General features: G+C 41.9%; 2 protein-coding genes across 2 annotated transcripts in view; both read right to left on the reverse strand.

Moving 5' to 3' along the window:
* LOC104350161 (PALM2-AKAP2 fusion protein) overlaps window positions 1-20,405 on the reverse strand; it is a 223,104-nt gene that overhangs the window by 134,819 nt on the left and 67,880 nt on the right. Inside the window, exon 5 of the mRNA XM_086479813.1 lies at window positions 14,237-14,338. The gene's annotated coding sequence lies outside the window, so the exon portion shown is untranslated. The remainder of the gene's footprint in view (window positions 1-14,236; window positions 14,339-20,405) is intronic.
* The window catches only part of LOC104343423 (paralemmin-1), an 85,726-nt gene continuing 74,038 nt past the window's right edge, over window positions 8,718-20,405 (reverse strand). Inside the window, exons 6-7 of the mRNA XM_086480049.1 lie at window positions 14,237-14,338; window positions 8,718-9,466 (exon numbers count right to left, since the gene is read on the reverse strand). Of these exons, the coding sequence (XP_086336175.1) occupies window positions 8,718-9,466; window positions 14,237-14,338 (851 nt within the window). The remainder of the gene's footprint in view (window positions 9,467-14,236; window positions 14,339-20,405) is intronic.

The following is a 20,405-nucleotide window of genomic DNA, read 5'->3' on the forward strand; positions in this document are numbered from 1 at the left end:
ACAACAGCTTGGGAAAAAAACTACATGAGGGTTTTCCTTTTTTTTTCTCTCTTTCTTTTTTTTCTACCCCCCCCCCCCCCCCCCCCCCCAAGTCAGACTATGGCAAGCTTCTTCCAGTCTGAAATACTGGAGGACACTGTCTGTGATAAGCCCTGGAAGAAAACAGCACACTGTTTATTTTGGCAGTCCTTAAATTATTTAGTGATTATTTCTGGGGAATTATGTATGCCATATAGAATACTTTCCTCAGTTAGGAAATAAGTTGACCTGGGACATACTGCCTTGCTGACTAAAGCAAATTCTTTATCTTCTGCAAATATGAAAAGATGCTATGTGATCCTAGGGTCCACAATACGCATCACATGAGAAGGAAAGGGAAAAGAGAAGTGAGACAGTAACAGGTACGATAAGTTAATATGTCTTGAAGCATCTAATAAAAATAACAGTCAGAGCAGCAGGGCACAGTAGTGGAGGAAAGGAGGGGAAAAAACCTAACTGTGAAGTTAGTACTTTAATTCTTTTAGTGAAAGAGGAAGCTCCAGTGCAGTATGTCCTTGAGATCACAGAGCATCTTGAAGAGTGATAGTTAGAGAGAAACACAGTAAAAAGACACAGAAGTAGGCGCAGTGAAAAGGCAGATTTATTTACTAGTAATACTGTACAGAGAAAAAAAAAAAGAGAGAAGCCACAGTTACAGCATGGCTGTTGCTGGCAGTGTTCTTGGTTTTTTATTTTTGTCTTTTTTTTTGTACTCACTTTTTTAATCTGAAGAAAAAACATAACAGTCAAAAAAGTACACTTCAGGTTACAAGGTACAGCAGCTATCCCCAGCAATTCTAACCCAGTGTTAGCACAGCAGTTTTTCCCCAACAAAATGGGATTTTATTTACATTAGCTCACAAAGAAAGTGGGAGACTAAAGCTTAAAAAAAAAAAAATAATCTCAACCACAACCTACATTCACCATAAAAGCTGCATTTTACACAACATTTTCTTGAACCCCTCTAAAGAGTTATTCTTTGTCTATGGAGTGAATATAGTTGGGAGGGGCAGTAAACCTTCAGAAATGTGTTCTTTGCCTTTGTCCTGACCTGCTCTTTCTTGGCTACCTTTGCTGCACTCAGATACAGTGGCCACTGGAAAAGCAAAAAGCTTTCAAATGGATTTATCTCCTGTATCTGCTCCTAAACAGTGCCTACATCCATACTTGCAAGATAGCAGGGACAGAATTTGAGCCCATCATCAATAAAGCACCTTAATCACAGGTATGGGCTGATCTTAACATATCCTCAAGGCTGTCCCCAACCAGCACAGTGTTTAAGTATGTATTACACTTCAAGCAAGTGCTTAAGATTAGTGGCGCTTAAGCACCATGTTCAATTGGGACTTTATACAGTTGCACAAAACCGTCTTTATTTTTGAGTTTGCCTCTCTCTGACCAGCACATTTTCTTGGAGGGATACCAGTAGGTTGTTGGCAGCTAATTTTACTGAGAATGCCTTTGCATGCTGGATCAGTCTGTGAGGAAGTTCACATTTTGTCCTGGCTCCTTTAGCCTGCCAATAGCAACCTGACAATTAGGGGGTGGCTTGCCTTTTGCTCCTGCAAGTGGCTTCTGGATGCTGATATTTTATGCACTTGAGCATATCTAGCTCATTCAGGCTTGGGGAGCTTAGGGTGTTCCCACAGGAACGGGAAAAGAGAAAGCAGATTTACCTAAACAAAGTTTTTAGTGGAACCCACTGTTTGGGCAACCCATGGGACACTAGATGAATAGATAGGGAGGGTGATCCTCTAGTATCAAATCTGCCCTAGGAATCTAGGAAAATGCAGGAAGATGTCCAAACACTGAGGACAGGATACCATCTCTTTTTACTTGGGACTCACGCCAAAAGGCCCAAGGTGATGTTTTTAACCCAGTCTCTCTTTTCTTCCCTCTATCTTTGCTCATAGGAGACCAAAAGAAGGGAAGCAGAGACGGGGAGGGGGGGAAAGGACCAGCTGAGCAATGGTATCCAGAACGAGAGCAAGTGCAGAGACATGGGACAGGCAGAGTCTGGAGCAGAAGTGTACAGAAGGAAAAATTTGGAAGAAAAACTTACACTGCTTCTTTTATGTTGTGTTTGTGTGAAGGTACAAAATTCCACACCGCCCCGCCACCCCCCCCCCCCCCCCCCCCCCCAGGTGCTGGGTTCTTTTATAGTTCCTGGAGGGTGTTTGTCTACTTTCAAACACAGTCAGCAAGAAGACCATGCTCTAAAGTCCACTGTGTAGAAAAGTGGACCAGTTTCACACCACCATTTAAAAATCTATCTAATTAAAGGAATGAGAAGACACAGTTAAAGCAGCATAAGCCTTGCTTGCAGCACATTGTTTAAAGATCAGCATTTGTGCATGTGGTTAAATTTCACTTGTCTGGGTCATCCCATTAAACTAAAAAGGGCTGCTTTCGTGCTTAATTTTATGTTCATGGGCAAGTCTTCAGGTCTTATAGACCTACTGAACAGATATGCAAGGTCTAAATTCAGTTATGAATCATTAACATACCAATGCAAATTAAAACCATACAAATATACCCAAACTAGTGGACTTGAGTTATTTAGCTAATTCTAAAAAATTAACTAACTTTTTTCCCAATTTCTAAAGTAGATTAATTCTTAAAACAAACTCCTAAGTCCTCCTTTGAGAAGAATTTGGGAAAAAATTAAATTTGCAATACAATAACAGCAAAAACCTTCAAAATAACAGAAGCTTTTGCAAACTGGAGGAAAGGGGCTCAGAATTCTTCACGTTTGCCTTTAAGAAAAGTGGCCTATTCTTAATCCACTGGACAGCCTAAGTGGAACCACCACAGGAAGAAAGCTATAGATTTTGCAAGACTCTTCGAACTCATGAGGGAAAAGACTCAGTTTTAGAATGCTTTGATTTTAAATACAAGTGGGATATTTTTAAGAACTTCATGCACCTTTGTCACTATTTACAAGCTAAATTATTATTATAAGTTTATATTACAAGTTGGACTTATATTCTCTTTGGACTAGATGACAATCCATTTATATTCTAAACTTAATAAATTCAGCCATTTTATACAACTTACTCTTTTACATACAAAAATTACAGTCCACATTTTTGTTGGATACTGTCATAGCCTGCAACCTCTGATTAAGCTCAGAATTAAAGTTTCCTCTTGCTGCCCAGAAGGCTCACAAAACTTAATCTGAGCAAATCCTAAACTTTCTAATAGACAGAGAGAACTGGTTGAAATTGAGTGAGTTTAGAAAAAATAAAGATGCTCTGTCTCAGCCTGTGGGAAAATCCTCTACTTTGTCCAAATGATATTGTTCTACTCTTTCCAGTGGCACCATCTCTTGTATTTCGAAATCTCATGTTGGATAAAGTATGATAAAGTGAAAAAAAAACATAGTTCTACTATTTAGCCGTACCTCTCTACTGAAAGGAGTACCTATTGCCTACCACATTTGTTTTCTAGTTAAAGAAGTTTGTCTAGCTATAGAAAGCATAGGTCCACCTTTTTCTGTGAAATAAATTTACTTATTTAGCTGTGTTCATAGCAGGTATATTGGATTCTACTCTTCTAACTTTACTCTTTAAAAATTATTGTGATCCTGCTTCCTGAAGAAAATTGTGGTTAGGTCTACAAAAGATCCCAAGAAGCTGGGCATTGTCATAAACATACGAAAAAGTTCAAAGGCTCAATGTCATGGGAAGGATGATATTCAGAAACTCAATCCCTATTTAGGGTTTGTATCTCATTACAAAAATATTTATTCCTTAAAAAAATACACAAATGTAAAATACTAGGTTTTCTGTTATATCCCCACTTACTTTCCAAGTATGTCATTTGGACTTTAGACTAAACCAAAAGGTAGAACACCTTTTACTTCTCTAACAACTCTGTATGCTTTCTTCCTGCTCCGATTAATTTGTTGTATCTGTAATAATTTTAAGCACGAAGAATCAGTAGTGAACTTAGGTACAATGGCAGGGGACTAATATATTAGCTGTCAGGGAAGTCCCACTTAATATTTGCTCATGGATACCACTGCTATGGCAGCAATGCTGACTTGGGACCTGATCCTACCAGATGCTAAGCACCATTTTTTGTGTGTTTTTCTCAGCAGAAGTAGCAATGCTCAGAGTTAGCCTCTCGGATTACACCACCTGGACAAACTCAGCAGTGCATAAAATCGGTACAGGTACACAAATGACACCAAAGATACACCCTGTGTTAATCATTCATGCCCTGATCTTGCAGACACCTACACACATCCCTCCCGTGAGTAGTCCTGTTGACTGACATAGGTCTACACACAGCAGAATTAGGTGTATGCATTTTTGTTTGCAGGGCTGAGGTTGTCTATTGCACTGGTAGAGGTACGCTTCATGGAGAAGGGCTTGTGCACACTTCTCTTGCTGGGGATTGAAAGATAATGTTGTGTTTATACAGCTTTGGAATACAGCCTGCACTTTTTGGAAAAAAATAAGGGAAAGAAAGTTACAAAAAGAAGGAGGAAACCCAAGAGTGCTAAGGCAAACTGTCAAATGGCACATCATACCTACATTTCATTTAGATAGCATCACAAAGGCAGACCAGAGGAGTTCTGTAAACATATACCATACAGTACATCAGCCACGGGAAATTAAAAAAAGAAAACAACCCTGTAATTCTTTTCTTTCTGTATTGATATTCTTGTAACTGAACGAGATTGCCTAGCCACTAATCATAATGCTGTGTCTTTTGATTTGTATTTTTCTTCTGTTAAAAAAAAAAAGAGAAAGAATGGAAGTAAAATGCAGTGGTTTGCAAAAGAAACAGTCCCTGAATGAAAATGAGGGACGACATGGAAAGTGGGTTCATAGAAACTTAGAAAATACAAAATATAAAAAAGTTTCATAGGTTACTTTTTCCCAGTCTAGGAAAAGATACACTGAAAAGAGGTTTTTTTTTTTCGTTTTGCTTTTCTTACAAAAGTTAAGGCGAGCAGTTTGTCGTGGCAAAATGCTGTCACTGAACCAATTTCTGACTCTACTTTTTGTATTCCCCCATGCTGAAATGGAAAATGTATGTGTGATGGCATAAGTTAAACAGGCTGGGAGTTTGCTTAAAACAATACCAAAAAAAAAGCTCCTATAATAATCCTTACAAAAATCTCTCTCTGCTTGACTGTAGAGTGGACCTCTTCCTTCGCACCTGATTGTGCATGAATTTCCACAGGCAGCTTCCTACCTGAGGGTGAGGGGAAAACTGACCTCTTTGAAGCCCTAAGTAGCCCTGGAAAACCGGTTTACATTCATCAGCCTAGGCAAATGCATCTGAATTCCCCTGTAATTCAGCTGCAGGCTAATGGCTAGAAGGGACAAGCTGCTGTCCAGTTACCCCTGCTGCCCCTGTGGAGGAGGATCATTGGAGTAAGCGTGTTTCAGCTGATGTAGCTAAGGCCCTCCTAGTTTAGACTGATTTGCTCCTGTTTTGTGTTTTTCCTGACCTCAGACATGGAACTGCCTTTGACCCGTAAAGACAAACCCTATGCAAACAAACCTTTAGCTTTTCTGGATCTATGGGGCCCATTAACCATGGAGTTCATACGAACACACAAAAAACACTGGCCTTCCTAGGCACTCAATGTTAGCTACAAGTACTGAGCAGTAGGTATTTAGCAGGTTTAAGGTTTAAGGCTTGTGCTCTACTTCTAACCACTAAAGGGCCACTTCTGGACTCTTGCGTGCCACCATCTCCCTGTCACATTGTGCCTCAGATGGTGCAGTGGTCTCAGACACATTCTGGCCCCAGCCTCAGCAAGCATCTCCCAAAGCTGGCCACTGAGGGAGTCATCCCCAAAATGCTGAGCCTGTGCTGAACCAGAAGGTCATCAGGTGAACACGTGGCTGAAGAGATGCATGGACAGAGCGGATTAGGCTAAAGACGACAATCCAAATTGCCCGAGCAGAAGGCTTTGGTAAAAAATGTCCACAGGGGAGAGGAGTGGCAGGAGGAAAAAGATCAGGCTGGGAAGACACCAGGAGGCCAGGGTGGCCGTGAAAGCGGCATCACACCTGGAGAGGAAAGGGTGGTGAGCAATGAGACGACCTGCCAGGCCAGGAGGAGATGGCTGGAAGATTTGTTTTTGAGTGTTATTGGTGAAGGTGAACAGGCCCCAGAGTAAGAGAACTATTGCAAAGAGCGCCCAGCTCCTGTGGCACTTACATGGTAGGGGCGAGATGGAAAGGGCTTCACCCTTTGCATTGCAGTGCTTTGGGGTCCTAAACGTGCCTGGGGACAGTCTCGCCAGGCCACCCTGCGGTTGAAAACTCAGGGTCTTGTTTTAAGAAATGTTGAGATTTGTAAATGCTTAGTGTTTCTGGGAAAAAAAGAAAAAAACCACACAACCCAACCAAAAAAAAACAAAACACAGGTTGCTATTTTCCAACAAACAGCCACCAGACCTGTTGTTGCAACGTTGGGCTCTGTGGCCATTCCTCTCTTTGATAGAATTTAACCACCTAGGCCTGAGTCAAGGGATGATGTGCAGAGCTTCTGTGGGTGAGTTTGGTCCTTCTCCCATCCAGAAGCCTCCAGGGGAGGCGGAGGGAGTATGTGGAAATCAATTAAATCCGGCCACTGTGGCAAATATGGAGGCCAGCAAAATTTCTGCAGATGTGATATGGATGTGGCTGTCTTTTCCTACTCTCCACTTGCTTTTTTTCTTCTGACTATCACCTGGGCAGTGGTGAGAAGTTACATTGACCAGCTCCATACTGACAGATGAGTGACCTAACGCATGAACTACCTTTTGTATTTTTTTTTGTGTGTATGTTTTCAATGTGCCTCATGTTACCACCACTGTGAGCAAGTGTCTTTTTTACTGGCACAGAAAGAAAAGAGTACAGAGCAAGAACTCTGTTTAATTGGATGCTCTGAACTAACAATTAATGCAGTAAAAGCACCATCCAAGAAAGAACAGAAATATCATAGGAACCACCTCAGACTGGAAAGAGGCTTTTTGTCATTTTCTTTCTTACTTTTTTTTTTTCACTTTTTTATTTTGTTTTTTTTTTTGTTGCTGTTATTGATTTTTAAAGTCTGATAGTTTCAAAACCACTTCAAAATAATCTTCAGTACTTTTTAACACTATCAGAAAATATAAATCTTGATTTTTAATCTCACTTCTGTAGTTAAAAATTCAGACTAACTCCACTAGAGTGAGTGAAGCTACACTTAGGCAAAACCAGTGTGAGACAAGAATCAGGCTCATAATATCTTGCCATGAAAAAGCTAGCTGCTTTTTCATTGTAGTTAGAAGAATCAAAGGACCAAGAAACAAAGAAACACCTACTGATTTTGGATGCCTTCGCCTTTTTATGTTTTCACCTTGAGTTGTTTTTAACAGGTCTGATTTTCAGAGGGCAGATGAAGCAAAAAATTTACTGGAAATCAGGCCCCTTTGAAGTGTCCCACACATGGAGATGAAGCATCCAAAACCACCAGCAGTTTTTGAAAATGTTAGCCTTGCAGCTGTAGGATCTTCTCCCAGAAAAGCTGCTCCAACAAAATCTGGTGGGTCTCCACAGGAGTTCTACCTGGGTAAGCAGGGCAGGATCAGACCCATCACCTCATTATGTAGGTGCACTGGAGGTACACTGTATGAGAAATTACACTTCCTCAATGATTACAAAATAAAACACTGGCCCTGCCCCCATTCCCAGCACTAAGAATTTCATCACTGACTCCAGCAGGAGGGTCAGACTGTGAGAGAAGTTCATTTGTATTCCAAGGAAATAGAAAGCAATATCTCTCATCTACTGGAGTTCAGCAGGAAAACTTCATGTATAAACATTGGCAGAGTTACTGAAAGGCAAGTAATTAGATCAGTGACTCCATTTCAGTTGGCGTGACAGCTGCATCTTTTTCATGTCAAGTTAATTTCAACTGTAATTTGGGGGGATGAAGTACACATACAATACTGTAATCTGGAAGATTTATATAAGGCAAAATCATCATTCATACATTTTCTAGACAGAATAATTAAGGTCCACTTTTGGTATCACCAATAAGCAGAAATGGCTGATGGGTTTTTCTGACACCGCAAACTAAACTGTAAGTTACTATAAAACAAAACTATGCAAATTTTTTGGGAAAGACTTGTCTGAGTTTTAGCAAATTAAAACAGTAAAATGATCTAAGCCTTCCCCCAAGAAATAAAAAAAAGGATCTACAAAATAATGTTTAAATGTTATTTTTCTTAAAAAAGAGAAGAAACAGTTTTTTAAGGCTCTCGTATCTAGCTGCTGTGATACTCAGAATCCCATAAAATCCTAGGAATCTGATCAAGCTTGCCAGATATCCAAAGAAAAATGCAAAAAGTGTTTTCATTATATATATAATATATATAAATCAAATAAATATGAAAAGATTTGTTCTATTTCCCATTTCTCTCACTCTGCAATACTAAGAAAAAAATTCCAACAACAACAAAAAAAGAAGCAATAAACCCCACAAGCCCTCCCCAAACCCCAAATAGTATGTCTGATGGGAAAATAACCATACGTTCCTCTTTCTGAAGAACTAGGAACAAAGCAACCCAACTGCAAGGCAATGGAGGCATTCACTTCCAGTTCACAGTATTGCAGTTAGAAGTACAGTGAGGTCTAGGTAAATGATGGAGCAGGAGCTGCCCAGAGCGGGGAAGGAGGAGGTGTTCACATGACAATACAGCATTGACAGCGCTTTTTCTTTTGTGTACCTGGGGCAGCTTCCAAAGGCAGGCTCTCTTCCTTCCCCTCTGGAGAGGAGGGCTCTGTCGTGTCCGACAGGGGCCTGCCAGAGACCAGCTCAGCAGCATTCCCGTCCATGGTGGAGACGTCTGTCACTGTCTTCTCCCGCAATGACTTCTCGTCATCTTCATCAATCAGGACCAGCTCTGCCTTAATGGTCTCGTCATAGCCCAGCACCTTCTTTGTCTCCTCTTCGTCATCGATGTTCTGGTAGCCCATAAATATCATTGTCACCGGCTGATCTGTGCTGGCCTCTGGGGCTTCGCCACTGCAGGGTTTGCCTTGGGGCTGAGGGTTCACAGCATGCCCTTTGCTGTGTTTGTGTACCATTTCCAGCTTTGCCTCCTTGAAGAGCATTTGCTCCTTCGTATGGCTAAGGTTTCCGTCGGCTACCGCATTTCTGTCTGAGACAGTCATTGTTTCATACCCTCCTTTTACACTTGATTGTCCAGCTTTTTGCATAAGTTCATCTACGTCCTTTGAGCTTAATTTATGTACTCCGTTTTCTACCACTGTGCCACCAGAGTGAACCTCATAGACTACCTTGGTATCATCATCACAGACTTTGAATCCTCTTTGATGGGCCTCATCTGGGCCAATAGGTGAAGCAGAGACAATCTTGGTCTCTCCTGTCTGTTTGTCTTTCTCCACATTAATTTCCATGGTGCACAGAGCTTGAATGAAAACAAGAGAGGAAGTGCATGTTACAACAAAAAAAGCCAGTGAATGGTTAATTGCCAAACAGACAAAGAAAATTAAGGTGCCCCTTTTCCTACCTCCTGCTTATAAAGGGCCAAGTGTTCTACATTAGAAGTGGGACGCAATGCTGTGGACAGAGATAGTTATTACACTATAGCTTTTTATGCAGCCGGAGGCTAGGCATACCTGTGGCAAACAGGACCTAGTCTTCCATCTCATGCCACGTGGAGTTGCCTCTGATCTATTAGGAGCACCAAGAGCACTTGGGTTAGGTGTAATTTAGACAAAGGGAGGTGACAGCATGCAGGTTGCCCTCAACCTTTCCATTCTGAACTTGCCTCAAAATTCACAGAAACTCATCTCCAGGAACCTCTCTACTCTCTTTTCCTTCTCTGCCATCAAACTGCCAGTTAGCTGGTAACAAGTTTTGTTTGCTGCAAGTAACACCCAGACTGTTTTATTATCAATGCTTGTTCTTGCTTAACTCTTCCATCCGTAGCATTCAAAACATCTTAGAGAGGTGAAGAAACATTGTTTACCCCTGCTCTACAGGTGAGAAAACAAAATCGCACAGGAATGGGATAATTTCTCCTGCAGATGTGTGGCAGGGCAGGTCTCAGCTTCCACACCAAGGCATCGACGGTGATCTCTGTTTGAAGGTTAAGAGAACGTACAAAATGGCCAGGAAGTGCTCCTGTGTTTATTTGAATTAGGCCTTAAGCACCATTGCCAAAGTTGAAGGAAAAAGTAATAATAAACTGATTCTCAAAGCATCATGAAACAACAGGTAAAAACGTGTGTGAGGGATGTTGCTTTAGAACAGCAAAGAAGCTTTTCTAGCAGTTAAGAAAGACGCAGTAACAAGATTGAAAATTGTAGAGACCACACAGTAGGAACAGACAGGCAGTCTACACCACTCTGACACCCATTTTGAGATATGATGGCATCTCACTAGACAGCTTTTCAAAGAAAAATGTGCAAAGGTCTCACAGATTTTCCAGAAGTGGTCATCTGTTTAAGCATTCCTTGTATGCAGATGATGACATTTTTGCTCCTGGACAGACATCCACAGACACTTACGTTACAAATTACCACACGCAGTGACAAGCGTTTTTGAAACTTACAGCGACTGTTTCCACCAATGAACCTCAATGGTATAATCATGATTTGTCTTACCTGGGGATGCCACAAAGTGATGTGTTGGCTTTTTTTTCCTGATTTATTTTCAAGTCATATCCTTGCCCCAAGAACCAATGTAGCTTGGTATGCTTGTATTTAAAAAGTAATGAATATAAAGATTTACTCTTGCTTGAATATATTCCCTTAGTCTTATTACTCATGCACAATAGAGTTGTTTTGTTTTTTTTTTTTTTGTATCCTTAAAGCAAAGTATTTCATCAGCAATAGCAAGTTTATCATTATGTGCAGCATGACTCTCCCTATAGCTCTAGAGAGAAAATTCATGTATTGCTGGGTAAGTGCATGCTGGTGCCCCCAGGGTGGTGTCTTCTGGCCCCCAGGAGCGCAGTCTGGTAGGCAGCCCAGCCAAAGGGGCAGGGGTCTGGCCATCTACATGCTGTGTACATCTGCTCAGACCTTGGTCAGCCCTGCAGGACTGGTTAGGTCAAGTGCAGCACCCCACAAACACCTGCATGGAGCCGGAAGAGAGAGGTGCTGGTGGGTGAAGAAGCATCGCTACCTCTGAGAGCAAGGCATTGCTGAAGGTTGTAGCGAGCTGCAGAAGCAGGGATCTCACCTTGGCCATTGCAAGCTAGGAGAATATCCCTAAGGACTGTGTTTCACCACTGCTTTGGGAGGTTTATGCACTGGCTGAGTCCATAGCTGACCCTGAGCACAGGATGCCCATCTTCACAACGAAGCACGAATATCAGTTTTCTAGTCTCTCTCTCCCATGCTGGAGTTTTCATGCCTGGCTACCCCACACCAGCTTGAGCAGCCAGGAGGAGGCTGTAGGGAAAAGAGCTGGGCTCTGCTCTTAGGTATGTGGCAGGAGACTGAAAGGCAGGTGGCATGGACTGAAACAGGGGAGATTTAGGCTGGAAATAAGGAAGAACACTGTCACTCCAGGGCCAGTAGCAATTAAGCCCTTAAGCAGGTTGCTCTGAGGAGCTGTGGCACACATGGTGCAGCTCAGAGAGCAGCTGGCCTGGATCACTTGCATGGGACCGTACCAGCCCAGGAGCTGATGGGCAAGTGCCCATCAAGTCTCATGCAAGAACCTCTGCCCTGAAGCCTTTAATCCAATTTATAGAGGCCATGAAACAAAAAGATGCAGGTGCTACCACTAACATGCTGGCATTTGCTCCCTTCTAGGTGCAGTTTCTTGGGTGGGGGTGAGGGGGAGGAGGAAAGGAATGGGAATTTCTTTTATTGGTTTGGGCCCTGGGCCTTGGGCAAGTGGGCTTTGAACATCGCTTGACCTTGCCAGGGCTGCTCAGGCAGATATTGTTCAATAAGTTCCAACATTACAGAAGTAAAAATAGAGACCAGCTATCCTGCGGTGAAGATGCTAAAACTGACACAATGGCAGGTTCTTGAGTGGCAGCCAGCTGAACTGAAGCAAAGGTAAACTATGAGGGAACAACAGCATGTCCAGAAAATCACCTCTGATGGGCAGAAGTTCCTGAATTATCCTAAGCATGACAGCTTTGCAGAGAGGGCACCGTTGGCCCAGTGACTGGCCACCCACAACCTTCTTGGTGAGAAGCAGCACCCTGAGCTCCCCTGGAGCTGGAAAAATACAAACATTATCTAGGGCATGACTTTTCAGTAAAGGTTGCTGATTTTCCTGTGAAATAGTTGAGTGCCATGTTACTGCAGATATTTTTAGTGCAGAAGAGGGTGCAACCTGCCAGACTCTCCCTGTTTTGATGAACGCATTTCATTCAGTAGTGTGCTATAAAAGAAGGCTTTTATAGTCGGCCTGAATTAAGAAGCAGATAGGGGAAATCTGATAGCTAAATTGTGTGGACCTGGCCATATTTAGGAAGAGTTGCAAGATACATCTTCTTATCTATGGTATGGAGTACTGGTAAGTTATATCTTCCTTATCAGGAAGGCTTTGGGCAACAAGTTCTAGCACTGCTTGGAAGACTCCGTCCTACTGGCTGATCTGATCTAGAAAATTAACAGGTGTGGTCCTTGTGTATTTTATGTTTGTCTAATTTGCTTAAGCATTTGCCACTGTGAACATTTTGTTTTCATTTCTTCTACCATGATTTCAGCAGCAGATTTTTAGATATTGGTCTAACATGTGGTTTATGATCTGCCCCTGGGATCGCATTAAAGCTAAAGTAAATGCATAAAAATGTGCAAGTTTCTTAGAAAGCTGTTCACTAGTGAAATGCATTGCCATGGGAGAAGTGAATAATAGAACCTGGCTTATCTGCCTGTATGCATAATGTTAATTCTCTGCAGGAAAACCTAGCAGCCCAGCTTGTCAAAGTAGATGAAAAATGAACTAATGTTGATTTCTAAAACATCTTTATTTAACCAGCTTATTTACTGCAAAATGTGTTCTATTAATACAATACAAAACTACCTACTGTGACAACGGAGTTGAAACTGAAAGCAGTACTTGAAGCTGACAGCCAGTATTCACAGGTACAAGTTTTCTGCACAAGCTTTAATTACAGTGTAATATGATGCAGTGCTTCACAACAAGATCCCAATGTGCAGATGAAAGGATTTGGCTTCTGCCTGTTATGTGGATTCAGAGGCTGTTCTTGAAAAAAAATCTTAATAGACTTTGAGCTTGTTTTAACATGGATGCTTACAGTCCACCTTTGAGCATATATGCTAGTGCCTTTTCTCTAACCTATTGCACACATATGATACTCTCATCAAGGACTACATGGAACAAAGCTTCACAGAATGAAGGAAATTATTGTTTTCTTGGTGTTGACAAAATGGCACAAAACACACAGGGGAAAGCTTGCTTTCAAGACAGATCAGGGTAAGCACTGGTGAAAGGGAAAATTTTGGAATGGCTTGCAACAGGACCTCTGAACAAAATGACATGTCCCATGGATGTGTACAGTGTCTTAGCTGCAGACACTATGCTTGTTAACCCACTATTCAAGTAAGCCACCTTTCATTCCCACTCCTTGAGACATCTCTTAAATAGCTACCAGCAATCTCGTCTTGAGATAGGGAAGACATTTTTTAGAAAAGAAGGATCTTGAAAATAAGAAAAACATAGAGCTTTTAACAATCATGTTATTACATTTAAGACACATACTCAATCACAAAAATTTGTTAGAAAATTCTCTGTATGACTCTAAGCACAAAACATACCTTAATTCTCCCCACCTTTTCCCCAAGAAAAAACAATGGCATACAAATAAATACAAAATGACATAAATGTTTGAGGCACCTATAGGGTCTTGTGGGTGCCTGTCTGTCTCATTCATCTTAATGGGAGTTGCAGGGGTACAATGGAGGAAACAAAACCTTGGCCTAGATACCATGTATTTGTATTAGCAGAGATTGAAAGAACTGAATGTTTCTATGTAAAAAACCTGGACTTGTATGTAGTTCAACTACATTGTTTTGAACGTTCTCATTGCTGCTCAAAAACCCTTGACTTATTTACAAAATAAAATTCAAGCAGCATTTCCTGGCATTTAAATGATATCGAGACACCAGACCCATTAAGGTAATATAACAAAAAAAGTTCATGGCTACTGGACTGGCATTATAACACTTTGTTCCTTGAGACTTACCAGCTACTCTGCTTGCTCCGTCCCACCCAGGAACTGGCTCTGCTGTTCGTGAATAGAGGGTTGGGAGTTCAGGGATCTGGGAGTAAATGTAATTTACTGCATCTGGTGTCAGAGAACAGGAAACAGTTAGATTCATGCTACGAGCCCCAGTGGCTTCATTGCTTAGACAGCAGAGTGTTGTCAGCCCTGACAATAGTCACTGGAGCTTTGTACTAGATAATTGCATCAAAGCAAACAAAGTGCGAAGTCACTGTCGTGTGATTGCTGTTCAATAGACTAGCTGAGGCAGGAGGGAATGGGTCCAGATGACTCAAACCTTATGTCAGTTGAACACATAAAATTATTTGTCAGGGGGTTCTGGATTTATCAAGTCCGTGACCTTTAAAATGGAGGGGAGAGAGGGGGAAGGTAAGGAGCAAACCTAATGTGATACCCAGAATACATGACATTTCAAATAGAGATATAAAAGCCTAAAAATGCTAGTGTTGACTGAATGGAATGAAAGGCCAGCTCTTTTGCACTGGTTGTTTCTGATATTATTGAACTGGCATTTGGCTTTTTGTTCTTAAAACTGAAATTTAGCTAATAATGAAATCACATATAGATACTGATAGGGTGCCTGTTGTGACCTTCAGTAGGTATTAACCACCCGCCGGTTCTGCAGTGCCATTGTTCATTAGCAAACTCTGAACAAGTAGAAAGCTATCTTAAAGGACAGACCTGTTTCACATTTGAGCTTATGGTTGCTTAGCGTAAGCTACATATGTTCTTTAGAAGAGACATTAAAGAAATTTACAAATATTTACCCAGAGATGTTTTGTGGCTGTGTTAAATATAACCAGATAGTGTATATTGTTCTGCTTGGATTCACCGGCTAAGCTAAACGCAGAGCTCAGAGGAGAGATGTGCAAATAACTGACCTACAGTTCAAGCATCAAACCAAAATGAAAAAGAAAAAAAAATTAAAAATCACATTCTTTCCTATCCACAGGAAATGTTTTCAGTTTTATATGGAAACGGTTAACTTCTGTTCAAACATAAGATCCCATTTGGTGTGAAACAGAGCATTCTTTTTCCTCCAAGGGTACTTTGCTGGTACAATATGTAATTTAAATTGCTGAGCCCTTGGTATGGCCTGGTCCATGTGTCTGGGTAGGAGGCAGAATCTGCCTTCCTTGGTGCCTCTTGTCATTATTTAAGGTTATACATAAAGAGAGATAGGAAGACCAGCACAGACCATAAATGTGAACTGGTGAAAGGAGAGAGAAAATGAAGTGGCCTGTTGCAGGCTGCTTGACTGCATGTGGTGAAAAGAGGCATTTTCATCACATTCCCTATGGCTTAACACCCACCCCGGAAAAAAAGCCTACACCTGGTGGCATCCTCAGCAAAGACATGATGTGCCACCTCTAATCCCAAAGTCTGCTCCTTTGGAAGGAAAACTGGGCCTGGTATCAGTGAAATGGTTTAGCACCTTAACAGCCTGCAGTGGCCACCAGTGCTGCTGGGTGCAGGAAGAGAGCAATCATAGTCCCCAAGAAGACACTCCATCCATGGAGCACTGTAAGTGACTCAGATAAGGGGGTTCCCTTTGCCCCTTCCTGCGTCAGAGAAGGATGGCACAGAGGCACAGTGTAAATTCATTCCAGAAATCCAGGAAGTTAGTATGTAAGTTCAGTTTGTAACAGATGAATTAAAAAAAAAAACTTGGCCAGGGAAATACTATTTTATTACTTCAGTGGACAAATGGCAGTCCTGGCAAATGGGCTTTTATATTTTCAATGCATACTGTTTCCTCAAAGTTTTTTTATTTTTAGCACTAGAGCCTAGGAGAAATAATTGTTTAGGACACAGCTGACTGAGCAATGGCCAGCAACAGCTGCTTTCTTTTGCAGGGTTTCTTGCCTCTGGTGAGAAATTGATACAATGCTTGGTGTTGTTATTCCAGGAAATATGACCAGCAAATGAGCAGGCCATTATAGAAAACTGAAGTGATTTCTCAGAAGGATAAAGTGGGGAGTATGTTTCTGGGCCAGAATAAGAAGGCACTTTGTGTTCTGGAAATGGCAGAAATTTAGTAATTATTCACTCTGTAGAGTGTACTGCTAGAACACTAGTTTCAGTATACACTCATCCAGTGACTTGAGTGACAGACCTGTTTGTCCACACGTGTGTGTAATCAGTGCAGACTTGTGCTGCTTAACTAATCTTCCTTACTTCTTTTGCAGTCCATGAGAATAAATAGTCACGGTCAGGGTACAATTCTCATCCCATGGCATTGCAGGAGGCAAAATCCTTTACAAGTGTCTTTTTCCCCGGTGCATGTACAGGGAACTGAGCTGACCATCCTGACAGCTAGCACTGCTGAGATCTAGCAGTAAGCAAGATAAGTCGTACAGCTTGATGGTGAAACTCTCACTCTGATGCCATACATGTCTGTGGACGTTAGTAAGTTGTGGGGTTTTTGCCTTCCGTGCTAGGAGACAATACCTAGGTAAGTGTTATATGTTGTTAATATCAACTCAGTTTAGAAACTTCTCTGTATGCTACTTAGAATAAAATATTAAAAAGTCACTTCAGGGCTCCTCATAATCTCTCATCATTGTCCTAAGAAGTGAATGCTGGGGGTGGTGTGGTGATCGGGGGTGAGATTCTTGTGTACTTTCTTCTGAAGCAAGTGGGTCCCAAGTGTCCCAGAAATGAGGTATTTGACTAGAATAAGCTGGCGCTTGGTTGATCCTGCCAGTTTCTGTCTTGCACACCCCAAAGAAAACAAATATGCTCATTTCCCTTTATCTCACTGGCAACAAGGTCTGTTTCATTTAGCACCTTTAGAAAGGATGTAAGAGATCAATTTTACGAGGAGCGGATGAGATGCAAATTAGCATTTCATTCACATGAGAAGTGAGACAGAATATAAATTGAACCATTTGAACTGACTGCATTCAATATCTTCATTTGAAGCTTTGATGAGTTATTAATATCTAAGCATGCCATAAAACATGTCCTGTGGCTTTTTGTACTACTTACAACAAACTGCATTTTAGGAGTATGGCACTCTTCCATATTATCAGACAGACAAGTGCTTGGGAAAACATATGGGGCAAGATAATCCTTCAAGGGAGCTCACACAAAATTAAAGCTTCAGAACTGCTCAGAATAGCTCCCACGCAGAGGCTTGTGGCCCAAAGTCAGACAAGCTCATTTTCCAAGGGCTGGATTATCTTTAGAAAGTCTATCTACCACTAAAATCACTGGTGCAAATACTGGGTCTCAGGGCAGGCTATTCCACCTGCAAAGCCCTCTGGGGCTCCACAGGGCTGCATCAGAGGGAACAGAGATTATGACCCTCCCAGCACATTGGTAAAACCACAAATGGAGGTTTAAGCAGGAAGCTTTGCTAAAAGCTGAATAGCCTGGCTCTGACCTAGTGAATCATTCTTTCAACTACTGAACTTCGGTGGTAGGGTCCACAATTGACACCTGTATATCCATAAGCAAAAGGGTGGATGAGCGCACCTATCAGAGCAGTCAGGAACGCTCACCAACCCTTTCCAAAGCCAAGAACCCTAAGTTCAGCCACCTCCAGTGCTTGTATACTAATGCATGTAATCTGTGCAACAAGCAGGAGACTAGAGATCCATTCCCAGCCTGAGAGATGTCATAGGAATCACAGAAACTTGGTGGGAAAACTCAAATAACAGGAAGACCACAATGGATGGCTACAAACACTTTCAGAAAGATAGAAAAGGAAGAAAAAGAGGTGGAGTTAGTTACATTTTATGTGAAAGAGCAATTTGACTGTATAGAGGAGAGCTCTAGAGACTACGCTGATTCTATGGAATGAATGCCTTTGCATCAGGATTAGAGAGATCACCACCAAGAGGGATCTTGTGTTAGGTACTTGTTACTGACCTAATCAGGATGACAAAGCCAACAAAACCTTACTTTGGCTGCTCAAGGAAGTCTCAGACCAACAGAAGCTGGTTCTCTTGCATAGCTTCAATCACCTAGACATTTGTTAGAAAAAAAAAAAATTGGTGCACAAACTGTCCATCAGGTTCCTGACACACATTGAGGACAGCTTCCTGCTATAAATGCTGGACATGCCAACTAGGACCAGCACGCTGCTAGATATACTGCTTGCAAACTGAGACTTACTTGACAACGTAACTACCAATGATAGCCTTGTGACCACAACAGCGCTGAGTTTAAGATCCTGCTGAGCACAATGAAGACCAGTAGCAGGACAAAGACCCTGAATTTTAGAAGAGCCAACTTCAACATGCTCAGAGACAAACTGCGAGGGATTCCGTTGGGAAGCATCCATGGAGGGTGAAGGAGCTTGTGAGTCCTGGGAATTATTCAAGAGTGCCTGCTGAAAGCACAAGGACAGTCCATCCTCTACTAAGGGAAAGGAAGAAGGCTGAACAAAAGGCCATCCTGACCTAACAATGAGCTTTTAGGTGTCATTAAAAGCAAAAAAGAACCGTACTGGCTATGGCAAGGCAGCCAAATAGCCATTGAGGACTACAAGAACCTTGCTAGGGGATGCAGAGATGCAGTCAGGAAGGTTCATCTAGCACTGAAATTGGCCAAAGGTGTCAAGTACAACAAGAAAGGGTTCTTCAAATTTGTAAGCAGTAAGCAGAAGCCCAGGGAAGACATACACCCACTACTAAACAGGGCAGGAAAACTAGTCATTAACAATGCAGACAAGGCAGGTGTTCTCAATACCTTCTTTGCCTCTGTTCTTACTGGTGTATCTGGACCTCAGATCACAAGATCAAGTAGCTACGACAACTCATGCGTTGACCTGCCAGTAGTGGGGGAAGGGCTGGTCTGTGGCCTCTTGCAAGGGCTCATAATTCCATGGGTCTAGTTGGAATCCAACCCAATATGTTAAGAGAAGTGGCTAAAAGTTGTTGCAACGAGACTATCTATAATATTTGAAAGTCATGGAGATCAGGGGATGTCCCTGGTGACTGGAAGAGGGAAAATGTCATGCCCATCTATAGGAAGGAAACAAAAGAGGACCCAGGAAACTAGAGGCCCATTGGTCCTACTTCATTCCCTGGAAAGTAATGGAATAAGTCCTCCTAGAAACTATTACAATCCAAATGAAGGAGGGAAAAGCCAGCACAAATTTACCATGGACAAATCATGACAGACTAACCTAATCACCTTTTACAACAAAATAACCTCTTCTGTTGACATGGGAAGAGCAGTGGCTGTTGCTTACTTGGATTTCTGCAAAGCTTTGACACTGTTTCCCAGAGCCTTCTCCTGAACAAACTGGCAAGATACAGATCGAATGGGTGGTCTGCAAGATGGGGAGGAAATTGGCTAGCAGGCTGCACTCAAAGGGTGGTGATCAATGTTTTTCACTCAGGTGGCCAGAGATGCTGTAATCGTGGCAGCCATAGATGCAGATCAAATTAAAAAGTTACTTAAACCCCTACAATGGAAAAACAGTCATGATGAGTTTTTACAGGACACATGGAAAGCACTCTACAAAGACCTGTACTTGACTCCTCTGAGGACATGCTCATCTGTTTTGCTGTTGGGCTGCACAGCTGATCAAGATCAGAGGAAAGAAAACCAGGTGAGTCTCTAAGCAATGTGTTGGGAACTAAACAATCTAGAACAAGTTTCCAGAGATGCATTTTTGCCAAATATATGCTAATACCTACCAAATGCAAACAGAGGTTTGTGCAAACCGTAGAGCTACTTTAATTATGGCTTCTGTATACTGGCTGAAGTAGCAGCACGCAGTTTGCATACAGATGGCCAAAGATTGCAGAGGATGAATTTACCCCTGAAGCAAATTCAGCACCATCAAGGGAGTTAACATAAGATCTTAATATGGCTTTTATTTTATATATATATTGAGCCACAAACTTATGTATACAGGAGTTTTCAATTCATTCACAATTTGCATCCAGCAAAACACTAAGGCATGCCTGGTTTCTACTGCAGATCTGAGCAGCAACAAATGATGTCATTCCTAGCATCATCTCAGGCCTTATTAAATGGAGAGCTTGATAGCAACAAGCCATCAATGAGCTGGCAGAAGCATAACTGCAGGTGACAGGGCCACAGCCCCCAGCCTCAGCATTTCTGCTCTGCTTTCTCTTACGTGGTCATCTATAAAGGCAAAGTGTGTTTG

Source organism: Leptosomus discolor, chromosome Z (assembly GCF_034619465.1).
Source record: "Leptosomus discolor isolate bLepDis1 chromosome Z, bLepDis1.hap2, whole genome shotgun sequence".
NCBI classification, from domain to species: Eukaryota; Metazoa; Chordata; class Aves; order Leptosomiformes; family Leptosomidae; genus Leptosomus; species Leptosomus discolor.